At 30.1% G+C, this 19,435-nt stretch overlaps 1 protein-coding gene and 1 pseudogene across 1 annotated transcript; both read right to left on the bottom strand.

Annotated features, from left to right (window-relative positions):
- Positions 1-941: 941 nt before the first annotated feature.
- Positions 942-5,672, bottom strand: LOC103569112 (aminopeptidase N-like; annotated as a pseudogene).
- Positions 5,673-9,753: 4,081 nt separating this feature from the next.
- Positions 9,754-14,782, bottom strand: LOC128667852 (aminopeptidase N-like). The gene is made up of 7 exons (XM_053739564.1): positions 14,675-14,782; positions 12,659-13,108; positions 12,393-12,582; positions 11,975-12,216; positions 11,533-11,894; positions 10,146-10,602; positions 9,754-10,069 (listed from the first exon to the last, which is right to left on the bottom strand). Exons 1-7 carry the CDS (start codon positions 14,767-14,769, stop codon positions 9,754-9,756), a joined length of 2,112 nt encoding a protein of 703 aa, XP_053595539.1. The 5' UTR covers positions 14,770-14,782.
- Positions 14,783-19,435: the final 4,653 nt, after the last annotated feature.

The raw sequence follows: 19,435 nt of genomic DNA, 5'->3' as shown, positions 1-19,435 counted from the left end.
ACGTTGTAAAAACCGTTTGGTAAATATTCATAATTATTTATTCCATGGATATTATGGATCGATTATAATGTAAATTCATATTTGCGATTCTATTTTTATATTAAATACTATATATTTTTCTATGTCTGTGAAAATAATCTATATCCGACGCTTACCTTATTATTGCGCATTATCATATCTGCAAAGTAAACTCTAAATGGCCGTTTACCGACCGTTGGTTAATAATTTGTCAAAAAGCGAATAGAATTCTATGTTCCTCACTAGCGTTTCATTTTGGGGGTCACAAACAAACGCATAATAACATTTCTCTAAAGTCATTATCGAGCATTCTCATTGTATGGATTCACCCAGCCTACTTGCTATGCAATTTACTATAATAATTTATAATATCTGTTTAATCATATTTAATTTCATAATTTGTATTTAATTTGAATCCTCTGCTAGAAGTCGTCACCAGGTTTTGTCTCAGTTTTATATTTGTTATATTCGTTATAAGACTCTCCATCATAAAATTATTCCCCTAAATTTGTTGAAAATTATCTCGAATGCATCCCTTATCAATCGCCTTATCTATACATATTTTGTTTAATCTTAATTATAAGACTAATTTGAAGTAAATACAAAACACAGCTAACCTTACTTGTGTAAAACAAACCATCGATTCTTACAGCGACGTTTCAAAGCAAAGCTCTTTCAAGCATAATAGTATGGATTGTATTAAAGGAGCTATTTTGTTTTTTACAAGACACATTTATTGCAGATAAATAAATAAATCACACAAAATATATCTTGTTGAGTATAAAACTTTATTGAAATACTTTAAAACATCTTGTGTTAACATGAGTAGATATATTTATTTTAAATGCGTCTCGTTTTGTTTATGAATGAAATATTGGATAAAGTGTCGAATGAAAACAAATTAATAAAACTATTGTTTCTTCTTATCTTTTATCAATATCAATCGTATGAGATTTTAGAAGTTTGTTATTTACAAGTTCGTTAAATTTCCTAGAAATATTTTTCGCGAGATTCACTTGATTTGAGCTGTCTTTTAATGCAGATCTTAATAACCTCAAGTGGGACTTAGGCAAATTTTCAACATTTAGTACAATATCTTCGATGAACGTCTTGAACTGTAAAACAATTTTTAAGAAATGTTAGAATTTAAGATTAATAACCTTTCATTAGCATCTTGATAATCTAAGACACTCTTCATTCATGTTTTGAATAGGCAACGTTTTAAAGTCCCCATTATAATGAAAAAATTAGAAAAGTATATTGTATACTAAGGGTTGAATTAAAACGATTTCAGACAAGGGTAGTTGACCGTCGAAGCCAAAAGTGAAGACTGTTATCACCCGAATTCTGATATCATCTGATATCGCAGGCAATTAAAAAAATATAGTGCGTGGCACGGAATAAAATCCGATTTCAGATTTTGAGTAATGCCTGCTCCCGTCTTCAGCTCGGGCAGTCAACTTCATCTTCGACTGAAATCATCCAGATTTCTTCCTTGCCACACTATATATAATTTATGTCATACCTTTTTATACTGATTTACGCTCTTAATAGCAAGAGACATACGAAGAATCGGAATTAGATACTCATCATCTTGGAATTGGTCATAACTAAAAAATTAAAAGTTGTTTATTTTAGATTATTTAATATTTAACGCGTAACAGAAGATAAAATTGAAAAATAACAGTACAATAGTTTGATTCTATAAAAATGATCCGTAAAATAGTTTAGAACCCAGTTTACATCATCACGATTACTTTCTAGTAAGGACTTAAATACTGCATTGACTTGTTCAGAATCGGTTGAATCTTTTGCTATTAGTAACGATATTTGATTATGCCGTAGCTTTAAGTCATCAGTGCATCTAATAAAAAGATTGGTTGGAGATACAATTTTAGGACTTTCTTCAAACTTGGTAGCTAAAAATCTTTTTCTTGTTGTATAATTCGATTCTCTAAGACCAAAGCAGACGATCCATTTCCAATCAGAAGATGGTAGTCTGCGAATCATGAAATTATAATTTTTATTACAATAGTTATAGTCTATCGATAACAAAAGATATTCGAGTATAAAAATTACGTGTTTTTTAATGGATCTTCTAAAAGTTTATTGAATAAGTGTTGAGAAAACGATCTACAATCAGCATGTCCGAATTCACAAAGTAATGGGGCAAGTTTACTTCTGATCCGAACTGCTGGAGGATTAAACGCTCCTCCGTTTTCAAAGCCAAGTTTATCAGTTATTTCACTGGTGAGGAAAAGTATGTGTGTTTTGAATAAATCTTCTTCAGGTGTATTTCGCATATTTTCTAGCATTTCCATAATAATATTACTTGCCGGTATCCATGGTAAATAATCAGTTTCTTGATGTAAATATGATGTTATACTGACCAGTATCTCAAGATATGACTGATCATCCTGGTATATTCTGAAAACATCGTAAAGTAGTTGCGCACGATTAATAGGATGAATTTTGCTATAATCATTTGATTTAAGATATTCTGAGATTTTCCACCAGTTTTCTTTATCATAGTTTACACGATAGAATCCTGCAAAGGTTATATTCACAAAATTATCATTTTGTTTTCCAATTCGAGAGGCTTCAAAATGTTATTTACCTCCTTGTTGGATGTTAAGAATAATCCAGTCATCTTTATTAATATTGCGTATTGTTGTAATGTCACTGTCCTTTTCCATCCACATAGTCGGAGCAGAACTTGAAAAATCCGGATTTGATTTAGTTGCATAATTTATTGGGATTCTCCATTTATTATCAGAATTCAAATTTTGATAATTTTTTTGTGTTAGGCTCGTTTCTCCAGTTTCGTAATCTCGAGTAACAGTAACAATTGGTGTACCCGTTTGTTCGATCCAAGGGTCCATCATCTCTTTAATATCCAATACTTTAAATTTATAACGTTCATCATATACTTCTTGAAAAGCATTCCAAAGATCATCCGGAACTGCAGTACTAAATTTACTATTTCGGAATAGAGAAAATTTTACCGAATCTTATTTTACTTTTTTCGAATACTTTTTCAAAGTCTAAAGTAAATTAATTTACTGTGCTTTAAGATGGCGTTGAATCCCTTCACGAAAAACATCTTTTGTTAGAACATGTTCTAACATATGAACAAAACCGTCTCCTTTGTAGTATGTAACGTCACTAAACATATACTCGGTAGATATTTTATTACGAGGGTTCCATTTTATTGGTTTAGGTTCTGGAGCGCGTGTCTCTGCGTCATGAGAATCACGATTTATATTTTGTACGATATAGAAATCCATTATATGCCAAGATGGATATATCTATGCAGTAATTTCCCAAAAACGTTATTCAATTGGGATTAGCATTCTCTTACACGAAAAGAAAATTCCACTAAAATTTACGATGTCAACATACTCATTGGCATCAATTTTCAAATATCTTGTTCAAAATTTACTATGTAGGTTACATTTTTTAAAATTTAACATCGTAATTTTAATGAAGACTTTTTGGATTAAAAATAATTCCAAAAATTACAATGTAAGATCGTAATTTTTAAATAGTAACTATGTCCACCGTAAGAGGTGTTCTCGTGACCTATGACTGTTTGTTTATATCGTTTGTAAAGATCTTAAAAATTTCCTAGACTTGTAGGCCCTTCTGTGACCCAATAGTCCAAGGCGTCGGTCAGTTCGCACTCGAAAAGTCTCCTGTTCGAATCCAACACCCGTTCAAGCGATTATTATTTTATACTTCTATTTAAAGTTTCTATTATAACAAATACTCAAATTTTATGATGTTTACACCGTAATTTATACTAAAGAGCGTAAGACTTTGTGGTATTTGTCTGAAGTATTATTTCCTAAATGAAATTTATAATACGACAATGTAAAAATTATCATTTTAGAGATATAGTCCACCACTACAACAATCAATAGGAAAAATTACAACGTTCGCATTGTAAATTTAACTGGAATTTTTTTTCCGTGTATATTTATAGCTTGAATTACCTGATCAAGAATCTTAATCTGAAAATAATCAGCAAAAGCTTCATTTAACCAAGTATCATCCCACCAAATCGGACTAACGAGATTACCGAACCACTGATGTGTTAATTCATGAGCAACAAGAATAGCTATGTTATCTCTATATTCCATATTTGGAGCCAATGTAGATTTTTCCAACTCAACAGCGTCAATGCTTAAAAAATAGTAATTGTTTACTTTAAATCTGTTAAAATAAATTTTTTTGTTTGGAAAGAGTATTCTATACTATAGTATATTACACACCAAGGAAGAAAAGTAGCACATTCCAATCCGCGTGTGTAAACGCAAATTGAGACACCTTACCTTTGTCCGTAGTGTGTATATTATTTTTTCCTCGATCTGTACCTGAAAGTTTAAATTTTAGGCTCTGTTTGAAATGAGAATCGCTTATGTGCTGACTTTCATCATTTGTTTTCTCATAAAAGAAAATAACGACGTTCTTCTCTATAAACAGGGTTGGAATTTAAACTTTCAGTGCAAGTAGGATGAAAAATAAATCACTAAATACATGTACTTATTTATAAATTTATAAATCTAGTAAGCTTTAGACTTCAGTTGATTAAATGTTTTTGCGTTTCTAATAACTAGAAAGAAAAAAAATTATTTGTTGCTTAATACAAAAGAAGTTTCTCACTGATAAGTGACTAGACCCCAATGTTCCATAGCATCTGTGTACTGAGGAATAGCAATCTGATCTAATTTTGGCAATGCATACGGTACATCAGTGTATGCTTCCATTGCTGGTATGACTTTTTCACTGACTTCTAAGGCGAATCTCAATGATTCCAATTTACTTTCCAAGGCATAAAATGTTATGTTTCCATAAGCATTCTTAATAGCCTTATAGTGAGCGATTGCTACACACGGAAGATAAGGAGACATCTTCACAGATCTGTTAAAATGAGTTATAATTTTACCACTCGGTAACCATCGATGATATTTTTCTGGCATGTTTGATAATGCAGTATAATTTGGAAAATGTTTCAATGATATTTCAAACTCAGCTTTGAAACCTGGTTCATCCCAGCATGGGAATGCACTGCGAGCTCCTGAAGGTTGAAAGTGAGTCGTAACGAGGTACCTAAACAAAAAAAAAATGAAACTTAATCTTTATTAAAAATATTTTAGACCAAATTTGACTTCTTACTGTAATGAATCATTTTCTAGCTTGTCGTATCCACGGAAAAATCCCATACGCCTCGTAAACCAATCTTCAGCGGAATCAATACCATTCCATTTTAATTTTAGAGTATAGTTTTCAGGTTCTAATTCCTCTTCAAATTCAATTGAATAAAATTCGTTTAAAGGATTCCATTTTTGCTTTTTTGGTATTATAGATACACCATTTTTATCTATAAGCTCCGTCAAGTCTTTGTCTATCGTTATTCTATTAGATCCATGTAAAATCACCGTCAAAGTAGGTTCAAGTACCTCAAAAATAATTGTACTGTTGCCTTTAAATGTAAATGATTCACCTTCAAAATCTGGATCGAATTCAATTTTATATACTCGAGGTGCTGTATTACGAGGTAGTCGAAAATGAAATTCTTCATACGCTTCTGATTCATCTTGGAACTCTTCTATTTTATTCTTATATATAAGTAGTTTTTTATTAAGAGGCATTACCGCGATTGCACAATATATGATAGCTGTCAAAACAATTATTTGTTTCATCATTTATATAATTTCTATTTTTTAGCATCGAAGACTGTCAATACCATGTACACAAAACTGTCGTATTATAATAAACGATTTACTATAGTATTATTAATAGCACTTTGAATGCTCAATAATACTTCACAAGCCTTGATAAATTTTCAATGATGCATTTATGAATTTATTATCGTGACATATTGTACTTAAGTATGTATTGAGAATACTTTAATAAGTCAGTAGGCCGACTATTATCCCACAATTTTATGTTGTCCACAGTTCAAGTTTTTGAATATATTTTAATACCTTTAATTTTTTCATACCTTTATTTTTCGTCAGTTATGCATCACTTTGTATAAAACAAAGCGTGACCGTGCGAATGTAGCCCACACACACACACACACACACACACACACACACACACACACACACACACACCTCTGAAAATGTGAAAATAACACCCTTTTTCGTATGTGCATAATTTACGAATATTTCAATACTAACTGTTACCCGCCCGCTTCGCTAGGCATTTTGTAATGGTCGATGACTATATTTTGTTTTGATTATTGATATCAATGTCATAGCATTTACCGTTCAAACGTCCGTAAATATCCTTCTTCTCTCGCACTTTTTTATGTAAAAAAAAAAAAAAACTGTACACGAAAAAAATTTCCTGTTGCTGCAACAGGAGGCAGGCATGTTGCAGCAACAGGAGAAAATCCTGTTGTGGAAACAGGATTTTCCTGTAGCTACAACAGGAAGCAGTCATGTTGCAGCAACAGGAGAAAATCCTGTTGTGGAAACAGGATTTTCCTGTAGCTACAACAGGAAGCAGTCATGTTGCAGCAACAGGATTAATACTGTTGTTGCGACTTAATAGAAAAATATAGTTACACAATAAAAAATTTTGCGTCATTGCGTCAAAAAACTTAGTGTTAAAAATTTTTGTGTTAAATATTTAATAGTTTCATGTGTACATTTAATATTTATTCTGTTAAGTCAACACAAAAAAGTGTTAAATATTAAACACAAAAATTTCTAACACTAAGTTTGTTGACGCAATGACGCAAAATTTTTTACTGTGTAACTATATTTTTCTATTAAGTCGCAACAACAGTATTAATCCTGTTGCTACAACAGGATTTTTTCCTGTTGCTGCAACATGACTGCTTCCTGTTGTAGTTACAGGAAATTTTTTCCGTGTAGCATGCAATATAAATATATAAAAAAATAAAAAAAATTGTGTGAAAAAAAATCCAATACATATAAAAAACATTGTTTTAAGAAAAAAAAAAATTTTTCAATTATTCTTCTGCCAAAATAATTAAATGTTAAAAGAAAATTTTTTTTATACATAAATCTTGTTTACTTGTTTGTATACAATATCTTAGCAAATGATGTAAAATAGCTGTTTTCGATACATAGGATATATAGCATTCTCGTCGAGAACGATAACAGCAATTAAGGTAATCCCTATGACGAGTCGATTTTACGTAGAAGTAAGTTCATTGCTAATTTTCACCTACATCTTAATGTCTATATATAATGTCATTATAGTCTCATAAGCGGATAAGAAATAGTTTGGTGAATTAGGCAGTAGTATATCTCGTAAATTGGTTTAAAAATTCCCTATTTCTGGTATGATGATTACTGATAAGTTTTTATGAATAAAATTTTTGTAAAAATTTATTCAAACATTTAAGGTAGTCCTTATTAAAAGAAACAATTTAAAGTGATTAGCAAAAAAAAATTTTGAATACTTTTGAATACTTTGAACACTTTCAAATCGCCCTTCTTATAGGCATTTAACGTTACAAATCGTTTTAAATCACTTCTTTCATAAGGGAGTACGAGCACCAAGGTAATTTTAAATAAAAGGTTTGATTTTTTTTTTTTATATGAAATTGGGCTAAGTCTTAACCAATTCTGAAAATTTTAAGGGGGGTTGCCCGATTATTTAAATAAATAAATGACTTCAAAAGTAGGCATATTGAGGATTGGCTTTATGGTAAAACGATGGATGATATGTTTACATAGATTTCTCCAAAACTAGTCGGTGGAAAAAAAACTATTTAAATTAAAATTAAAACCTTAATAAATTATTGAAAACAAAAAAAAATCGTTGTGCCCGACTAATTAAAAAGATATTTAATTAAAAAGATCAACTTTTATTTCGGCAAAATAGGTGGCGTTGATTATCTTTCGTACTAACTAGCAACACTGTAGACCATTAAAAACAGATAAAATATATCGGAAAGAGATAGAAACGAAGTCATAATCATAATAGTGAAGTAACCTAGCCTACAACTATTAAATTTAATTTATTTTTATACACGGCGATATTTTTTTAAATTTTCTTAATCGAAAATTTGTATATGTAAATAATAAGAATATTAAATATTATTAATAATTAATTAATTAATATTAATTATCGATATTATGAATTTAAAAAAATGTCAATAAGTTAATACACAGTTATAGATTCAGTGTCAATATTTTTAATAATTTCACAAATTTTAGTACACAATTTTTTGATAATAGCTGATGATTTTATCACTAAATTGACACTTGTTTACGTTCGATGTTTATATTGAATTTACAAATGACAACAAGACATAATAATCACAGTAATCACAGTGTTGCCGTTCGTACTGTCGCGGTCACATGATCATCATCATCCCTTTACCGTATGCTTAAAGCAGCCTATCTCCACCATATCTCCGGCTCATAATACCTTAAACAATGCGTTCGCTGGGATATTTTTTCAAATAAATAAGAATAGTATATTCCTCAGATTTTTTAAAAAATTTTTTATTGATTTCTATAACAATATATTATAAAATTTGAAAATTTATCAATATGTTATTATATTGTTGCTTCAAGAACCCACGGGAAATGGCTAAGTTAATTTTTATTTTTAATTTAAATTCCATTTGCACAAGTAATAAACCACAATCTTAAACACTTTGCAGGGGTTTTTTTATTCTTGTTTTATTTTGTCCCTAAGGGCCCATTATGCCCCTCTTCTCTCTATCATTTATTCTTTTATAGATAATTTATGATTGTTATCATCTATAATGAACCATTGATTTATAAACTCGCGAAATTGCGCAGTAAATTCATTGATGCTTTTGATTTTATCTTGAATTTTTTCTAATAATTTGTCAATTGCCACTGGTGAATCACCAAAAATACTGTCAAATTTAACCTGATGCGTTTTTATGAAAGCTGTCATCTGTAACAAAAAAATTAATTTACTATTTCAATATTGTCTTATTTATTTTTGGTGACACAATTTATAACATATTAGTTGTTTTGATAATAATCATAATCACAAATGACGTACTTCATCAAACTGATCTTGAGTGTTGATGGCAGAAATAATTTTAGAAACGAAATTCAGAAAAGTGTTTTCAATGTCATTTTTGAAACTGAAATAGAAAAAAAAAAGTAAAAAATAAGGTACTCGCGGGTAATAAGGCCTGTTGGGTAAAAAGGCCTAAGTGACAGAAATAGTATTCAAAATAATAGCCTCTGCTAAAGACTACTCTAGTAGAAGGGTCTTGTATAGAGATGTTACGACAAATTTATAGAGTCCCGATACCACGTTCACTGTCTTCTACATTTCATCATCCTCCATATGCTGTCGTAGCGCAGGAGAAATTATAAAAAAGAATCTAGTCTTCTGATTCTTAAAAAGTATTGTTGTTAAATTTAAGTGATGATTCATCTCTAATACCAATTTTATTAAGTATAGTTAATCTATTCCAGTTTGTTCAACCCGTAAGCCTTATTACCCTACTGTAGTAAAGTAAGGCCTATTCGCATGGTTTTTGTAAAAGTATAATTTTTTGTTTGTTTATGATGGAAATTACCATTACTTCATTATATTTTATGGCTAATGTATTGAAATAAAGATTAATGATACATTTTGATAATTAAATGCAATATTTTCGATGCTATTCAAATCTCCCTTAGCTAGACCTTATTACCCGCCGGTACCTTAATAGATAAATTCATAAAGAAATGAACCAAAATATATACGGAAAAATTACATTTTTTCAATATCTTCAAAATGATCATAAAAAACCTGCAAAATATAGTTGACATCATCGCGACTTCTGTCAAGAAAACCTTGAAAAACATGAGTAATTGATTCTGTACTGGAATTTGAATTGGGCCCAACTATTTCAGCCATGATTTCATCACGTTTTTTTTTATTATCGGTGAATCCAATTAATTGAGAACGTGACATAGGAACAAGACCTGTTAAAGGACCCTGTTTTGATGACAACATTTCTCCCATAGTGTCATTGTAATCTTTTAGACCAAAACGGATTATCCAACGCCCATTGGGTGATGAAAATCTATCGACATCAACAGACATAGTTCAGAAACTTGAAAATCTACAATGGATTCTAATATCTAAAATTGGACACTTACGCATCCTCAGAAGGATTTTCTAAGAATAGACTGAAACGTTTACGAGCATACGATCTACACTTAGCGTGTCCGGATTCACAAAGTAATGGAGCAAGTTCATTTCTTATTCGGACAGCTGATAGCGATTCCTCATCAAAGAGTTTTGCTTCAGATACAGCTTCTGTAAGAAAAAGCATGTACATTTTAAACAGATGTTCTTCATTCGTATTACGAAACACATCAGCCGTTTGTGATATGAATTTAGCAATTAGCGTCCACGGTAAGAAATCTTTCTCTTGGTATAAATAGACGGTTATGTTGTATAAATTATTTAGATGTGGAGGACTATTCTCAATGAGTCTAAGAGCATCTATGAGCAATTGAGCTCGATTAACAACATGAATTTTTTCGTGATGTTTGATAAGATATTTGGCTAATCGGTTCCAATTTTCTTGGTCATAATCAACTCGATAGTACTCTGTAAAAATTAGAGAACAACATTAGAAGTGACCTATACATTAATCTTGTTCAAAACTTGAGCAAGCCTGGCCTCAAGTTCAATAGACGTTAGTGTTTTTTTCTACCTATGTGTCTTGCTGCAGATACTTGTGGCTAGATTTCAATAGCAAGTCTAGTGCGAGCCACACAAAAAATTCGTGTCAGATTGTAACTCAACCCGAGTCGAAAAATAATTCCGGTTTTAGATCTCAAAGACAAGATTTTGAGGTTAACCTCAATTCGTTCTCACCATTTGAAATACATATAAATAGAGTTTGGACAAGTCTCATTTCGTATGACTTATGCAACTTTTAGGCATAAATGAGATTAACCTCACGTATATTTTCTTATGGGTGAGGCTAAAATGAGATTTACCTCATATATATTTCTGGTGGGTGAGACGAAAATATCAAATAAAGCTAAAATTATTTCCAAGTCTCAATTTTGAACGAATTTTGTCCTCATATAATGATATTCACGTTCAGAGCAAAATGAGACTTCAGCAATAAGTTAAGCTGTTGAGACTTCATTGAAACTTATCCGAAAAAAACTGATGAAGGAGGCCTAAATGAGTCCAAAATCGACTGTTATCCGAAATCCAAAATTATTTTTCGACTTGAGAATTCTAGACGAAGACTATAGTTGAAAGTAGTTACACATGGCTTGCTTAAGATCTGCTCAAATCTCAAAATTGACCGTGAGCCTTGAGCAGATCTTCAGCTAGCCATGCGTAAGTACCTGCCGAAAATTACTGGTGCAAGAAATGCGCCAGAAACTTTTCAACTGCACCATATCTAAGATATCTTTAATGTTCGTAAGTATATGTTTCACTCAATGCACTGGCACCAGAATTTTGCTCAAGCATATGATACTTATATATTTTTTCTGGAATTTTATTCAATTACTCTACCTCGTTGTTGAATATTAAGAATGATCCAATCGTCTTTACTTATATTAGGTAATGTAATCGTTTCTTCATCTCTATTTATCCACAGAGTTGGACGGGTAGAGGAAAAATCTGGATTTGATTCAGTCGCATAGTTTATCGGAATTTTCCATTTAATATTGGAATCGACGTCTTGAACATTTTTTTGAGTGACATTTGTTTCTCCCGTTTCATAGTTTCGAGTTACAGTTACAATTGGAGCTCCATCTTGCTCTAACCAAGGATCCATAAACTCTTTAATATTGAATGGCTTGTCAGTAAAAGTGTTATCGTAAGTTTCTTGAAGTACTTCCCAAAGATCGTCACTTGTTACGGCACTAAACTGGCTATTCAAAAGTAAACAAAAAAATCATTCATACTGAAAATTTTTGCAGTTTATTTAGTAATTTATATTAAATTTTTTAACTGTTTTTTCAAGTATTGACGAATTCCCTTTTGAAAGACGCTTTCAGTAAGGACATGTTCCAGCATGTGTAGAACCGCAACACCCTTTATGTATGTTCCTGAGCCAAACATTTTGAAGATGGATTCTTTATCTTTAGGTAACCATTTAACCGCTGTTGGTTTATTAGCCGATAATTCAGCATCAAACGCATGCCTATTGTTCTCAACTACTACATTATCCATGATAGATCTGTCTGTTTCTATCTATAGGATTAATTTGCAAAGTTTAAGCTATAGTTATGGTTATTAATTAGATTAGGGGCCTTAGAAAGGGGGTAAGTTCTGTCTCATCCAAGCCGTTCCCTACTAGTACTAGTAATATTCCACTTACTTTTAAGTAGAAAATGATATTAAATTTAAAAAATTTATGGAACATTTACCTCAGCAATTATTTTGTACATAAAATACGATGCAAATGATTCACTTAACCAAAGATCGTCCCACCAAACAGGAGTAACAAGATTGCCGAACCATTGATGAGCCACCTCATGAGCCACTAAAGATGATACTGAGTCATATTGTTCAGATTTTGGAATCAAGGTTGTGTTTGGATACATCACAGATGGTGCTCTACATTATATTATGTTAAATATTAATTTGTTGGATATTTTCGATTTTTAGGAATAGCTGAATTTTTTATACAAACGGATATGTAATGAGACCCCAATTTTCCATTGCAATGGTATGAAATTCTGGAAAAGTAAACTGATCTAATTTTGGCAGCGCGTATGGTATACCAGTATAATCTTCTATTACTTTAACAGCATTTTCACTGATTTTTAATGCAAGTTTCAATGAATCTAAATTTTTTTCTAATCCGTAGAATGATATATTTCCTTGAACATTTTTGATAGACTTGTAATCAGCGACAGCCAGGCATAAAAGATACGGTGACATTTTTACAGATCTTTCAAAGTAAGATATGATTCTGCCATCAGACAATTGTTGATGACTTTTTTCTGGCATATTTGATAATGCAGTATAGTTTGGAAAATGCTTGATAGAAATTTCAAATTGAGCTTTAAAACCAGGTTCATCCCAACATGGAAAGGCATTACGCGCGCCTACTGGTTCAAAAAGAGTCGCAATGAAGTATCTAATAAATCAGTTTTAATTATTATATAATACGTATATTCGTAAATACACTGAAAAAAAATTGTGAAGTGAACTAGGAATCAACGTGGAGGAACTGATTCTTTATTCATTCAATCTCCTCAAAGTAAAATTCTTATATGGTCATGTATGGTCATTTACTTGCATCTAAGTAAATAAAAAAGACTCTATGTTTCATGTTCATCACTTAGCACAGTGGTTAGCGCGCCAGACTTTGAGTCTAAAGGACTCAGGATCGATCCCAGCCAAAGCTGCGATTTTTCATCGAAGAAAAAAAAATAATGACCTACTTTAGAAACAATTAAAATACATGAGGCATTTGATTGTCATGAATTTTTTTTAACTTCCCGCTAAAAAAATTGCAAATTTTCAAAAATTCGGGAAGTTATTGGTTTCACCCCGATTTGTGAAAATCGAAATTCCAACAGATGTCGACGTTTTGAGGTTATAGGAAGCTATTCTGACTAAATTCAAAATGATGTCCGAGTGGATGTATGTACGTACATACGTACGTATGTAAATATTCTGTAACTTTTGAACGGATGAACCGATTTTGATTTTTGAGTTGTCATTCGACGCGACTTGTTATTTACTATAAACACTAAAAATTTGAGCTTAATCGGTGGGGTACGTTCGGAGATATTTCAAAAATAAAATTTTTTCAAATATGTTTTTTTTTTGAATAACTTTTAATTCGCTCGATTCGCCGCCTCAACAATCAAAATCGGTTCATTCGTTCAAGAGAAACTGTTAACGAAAAAATTAAAAAAAAAAAGCATACAAAAGTAATTTCGAGCTCGAAGAGCTCGAAAATGTATCCACAACAATTTTTCGAGCTCAAGAAGCTCGAAATGGGCGGGAAGTTTTAGGGCTGGCCCTGAGGGTCAACCGACATACCGATTTTTTCCTTGAAAATATAGCTCTATATATGGTCATATATAGCAATATATGACTGTTTATGGCCATATATGTAAATTGGAAATATATGACCATATAGAGTCACATATGGTCATATATAGTCATATAGTGCCAATTTACATACATGTCCATATATGGAGCGTCGTATAAGGCCATACATGGACATATATGATTGATTTTTCCTGGGTAAAGAAATAATTATGAGCTCTCCTTATATATATTCACGTGAAATAATTTTTGAAAATTATACGCAGCTGATAAATCAAAACTTTTACGTTCATGAAGTTGAAAAAATAGACTTTTCATTTTCTATCATGAATACAATTATATCCTAATCACAAACTATAACTAGTGAATAATTAAATGTTTTCGTTCTGGATTATATAAAATTCTAATTTAGTAAGTTACTAAAACATTCTACAAATAAAAAAACAAAATATTCGTTTAATTATTAATACCTGAATCAATTATTCATTAAAATTATTATTTCCGAAATCATTCCACTTGAAAAGAAAAATCCCTATTCACTCCTCGTTTTAAGCTCCTAAATTCTGAATGACTGAATAAATTTGGGTTGAAATAAAATCCGAATTCACTCCTGATTTTTTATAATGTACAATTATATGCATACTTAAATTTCTCATCCCCAAATCGATCGATTGCCCGATTAAATCCTGTTTCCGAAGAGAACCAGTCATTATCATCATTACTACTTTGCCATTTCATTTTCAAAGTATAATTCCCAGGTTCTAATGTTTGCTCAAACTTCATCGTGTAAAAATCATTCTCTGAGGACCACTCTTGTAGTATTGGCTTTTGTAAAATTCCTTTTGTGTCAATGAGCTCTGTAGAGTCTTCATCGATTATTATATTAGATTTGTGCAAAGTAATAGAAGTAATAGGTTGAAGTACTTCGAATAAAATTGTGCTGTTTCCTTTGAACGTAAATTTTTCACCCTCAAAATCTGGATCAAATTCAATTATATATACCCGTGGTGCAGTATCATTAGGCAATCGATATTTCAATACTTCCTTATTAGTTACTTGTTCCTTTAAAGATTTAGTACTTTTTATGTCATCAGTCGATCCATCGATAAACGGCATTGCTGCCTTTGCGCAGAGTAAAGTAACAGATAAAATAATTAGATGTTTAATCATTTTCGTAGCTGTATTATTATTATAGTGTCGAAGTATTAGAGACTACTGGATTAGTTTAACTGATAAATACATAATTGAGTTAATATTATCGCTGTCAGTGTTTTATAAGTTATGAGATACCTTCGAATACGTTTAAATATTCATTAATGAATTTATAATTGTCAGACTCTAGATGTTAATAAGGTGAAAAGCATGCGTTATATTGATGTCTAATTCACATGCATTATCGAGGCCTTCATACAAGGTTGCGCTTTGACTTGATAATTCAGATATTAATTTCAATACATATAGTTTAATGACCGGTGAGAGATAATCACGTAAAATTGGAAATTTTGAAAAAGTAATTTGGCCAGCCGAATTGGAAGTTGATTTTTTATTACTTGATGGTTAATTCATTTTTCGAAATTTTAGATTGAAACTAATTGAAAAAATGTTTTTTTTCGACATTTTGAAAAATTTCCATGGCTATAAAACTCCTTGACAAAACAGTTAAAATAGCAAGTTTAGTAAAAAAAATTGAAGCTAATTAAATAAGCTCGCTTCGCTCGTGTTATCAAACTCCGAACTCGAGTATTATATTCGATGTCACTAGTTATCTAAGGTACTATTATAGACTAAATGTTATAACTTTCGATGAAGTAAATTATAATGAAGCCAACAGTTATGAGTTATTCAACTAATTTTTTTTATTTTTCACAGTGTAAGTAGGACCCTATCGACAATGCGAAAAATTTTTTGGGGTAAGTAAAAATTTTCTTCAAGCGAGTGAAGATTTTTTGTGTCAATGAACTTTTTTTTTTTCTATGCACACTTTTCTGGCTTTGAGGATTCCTAAAACCAAATGGAAATATAAAACTTTGTCATTTTGGAATAAGTAACGCGATATAAATAATATAGTATATATTCAGTGACACTCAGTCATATTTAGTAACAGAATAATTAAAATATTAATTTATTCAGAGAAAATAAATACGATTGTATTTTTTTTCACGTAATTTAAATGTAATTTGAATTACTCGGATGAATCGATTTATCTCAATGATTGATAATAAAAGTGTTGAAACTTTAGAGCAATGTGCCCTAATACCAAGACTTCCTGGTCAGAAAGTTGGCGTCAATTAGTTGCGATCAAGTTAGCGTCAACTTTTTCATAACTTTCATCTTTTGTAATTGTTGACTAACAGCTGATACAAACATTCTGATAAAATTGAAGGCAACTTTCCGTCAACTAATGGAATTTAAACTTTCTCAGAAATTTGGCAACCAGTTGCCGTCAACTTATGAGAATGCCAATTTATGCGGCAAACTTACCCTGATAACACGAGTTGATCGTGAAAAAGTTGGTCATTCATTCGTTTCCGACCAACTTGACAACAAGTTATTGACAACTTCACTTTTTGCAACTTTTGGCTACAAGTTACCGCCAAATTTCTCAGAAAGTTGGCGCCAGTATGGAGCCGCAACTGGAATGCAAGTTTCTGAGGAAATTGAAAAGAAACTTACCGTCAACTTATGATTGTCAACCTTTTGCAAGCAACTTTTGCTACCAACTTTTTCAGAAAATGTATATCAACTATTGGAGGTACTAACTATTGGCGGTCAACTTAGTATCCAGTTGCGGCTGCAAGTTTCTCGTCAGTTTCTCGCCAACTTGGCTATCAGGGTAGTGGCAAGTTACTACTATAGGTTGTCGCTAGCTTGCTGCCAGCTTGGCTATCAAGGCAAAAGCTATTGAAGAACACAGAACGCCATTTGCTTTTTATTAATTATTAACTAACGATCGGTACACAGCCATTTTCAAGATATGATAAGGAGCAATAATCAGGCATGCGTTCAATAAAATATTTATTTATGATGATATCCATCAATATTTGCTAAGCCCTGCGTGAATATTTATTCTGCATCTTCTCCATATTATGACAATATAATAAAATATGAAAAAAAAATTGTCATATTTTCTTTTGCGCTGGATATTTGACCAATTAATTTTTCAAACGACTATACTTATAAAAATATAATTTTGTGAGTAAAAAATAATAGCTGCTTATCATCAGAACTGAATTCTGATTACCTGGAATGGTAAACTAATTTTATTAGGTAAATTAGATTACAAGAAAAGTGGAGTAAAACGAAAAAGGTTATTATAGAACTCGTTAGGAAAATGTAATATTCCTTCTTTTTCACCGGGTGCAAACGGAAGTAAAATATACTTAAAATACTCAAAAACAAAAAAATACTTAAATGATGTTTTCTTTAATTTTATTCAATATATATATATACTAGCCGCTACCCGTGGCTTCGCACACGTAAGTTCTACAATACATATATAACTATTATAATAAGATTTACTAAATAATTCAAGTAAATATATATATATATATATATATACACATGTATGTATGTGTATGTTATTTTATGTTCTTTGAGCTTATTTCGATTCATTTTCAATTATTATGTTTCCTATAATCATCATAGTCAGTCTCATTATTATAATTATTCTAAAATCATGTCAATAGCAATTAAAATATTTTTATGAACAATTAATTATCACATAACGTAATTTTTATTAAATCAATTATTTTTTAATTAAACTTCTGTCATCGAATCTTTTTCCATTTCCTCTAAGATTTTATTACTAACTGTAGCTTCCACCATATCTATATTAAATATCAAATGTTTATATTATGATAGCGATTAATTAATTCCCTGATTAAAAGAAACGATTCAAAATAATTCAAAACGATTTAATCTTAATGCTATATAGATACATATTTATTATTGAGTAAATCGCTTTGTTTAATCAGGATTAGTTCTTATTATTTTATCAATATATTATTACTTTTTTTTATCCAATCATTTTTAATTTTTTTTTGTTTTTCTAATCTTTTTTTTTTTTTTTCTTCAATTTTAATTATCAGTTCGCCAAATTCTTCGAATGATAGTAATGTCCTATATAGGGCATCCGTGTATGATATCTATTATTTAAAAATTAGTAGTTAATAGAGTAGTTATTATAATAATATTTAAGATTACAAATAATATTTCAAATGATAGCAACTTTTCTCGCATCCTCGAAAGCTTTCCCAGTAGACTCAGACACGCCTTCATGAAACCCTACATTTTCATGAAATCTTCCAGATTTGAGAAGAACTCTTACCACCGTCGAACACCCAACATAAACAATTTTATTATTTTCATTTACAAAATCTAAATAATAAATTAAAAAATTTTAATTTATAAATAATTTTTAGATGAATAAAAAAAACTATCAATTACAGTTATTTCAAAAGCAAAATATTACCAACTGTTTGATCAATTATTTCATGAGCCCAATTATCTCTACTGAATAATTTATTTGCTTGTTCCAATAAAAATTCTAAGTCATAGTGATTTACCGCCATTTTTTTCAGTTCAAAATTATTATATTGAACCAATATTTTATGTTGATAATACTATATGAATTAGTAAATAAAAATAATTGAAATGTGATAAATAAATTTTATGAAAACGTGAAGTTAGCTAATTAAAGTAATTAAAAAAAAAAACTGTTTATTTACTAAATTATATTTTCATAACGTCTATCACACATAAAAGAATTAACAAAATAATTTTGTGCATCTGGAAATAATTATAATAAATGAATAAAATCTTATAAAATAAAATTTAAATTTAAAAACTAATTTATTTAAAATAAAATGATGAAGCAATATAATATTGATTTTTCTAAAACCGATCCTTATGGAATTATTTATCCTAGAAAAAAGAGAAGGTAACCATATATATACAATAATAAAATTTATGTTTATATTATGATGTATATTTTACATGTATATATATATATATATATTGATAAATATATATATATATATATATATATATATATATATATATATATATATATATATATATTTTACATTTTAGTTTTCGCTTTTTTTTTTTTTTTTTTTTTTTTAGTCAATTCTCATTTACACAACTAAAAATATTTGTTTGATTGGTCAATAAAAATTGATTATAAATAAAATATCTACGTATAGTTATAAAAATGATAATAGCAATAAAATAATATAAATTTTAGTTTTACCGGGTACGTTTCAATGATTGTTGTGTCAAAAATAATAAATGGAAAAAATAAATTTATCTTTATTATCAACGAAGGTTATAATAATAACTATCAAATAATAGTTAACGATCGACCGTCTGAAATAGAAAATAAGATTTCTTTGAATCAAGTAAA

Source organism: Microplitis demolitor, chromosome 5 (assembly GCF_026212275.2).
Source record: "Microplitis demolitor isolate Queensland-Clemson2020A chromosome 5, iyMicDemo2.1a, whole genome shotgun sequence".
Classification (NCBI taxonomy): domain Eukaryota; kingdom Metazoa; phylum Arthropoda; class Insecta; order Hymenoptera; family Braconidae; genus Microplitis; species Microplitis demolitor.
The sequence above is the reverse complement of the archived record's forward strand: the minus strand, read 5'-3'. Positions and strand labels throughout refer to the sequence as shown.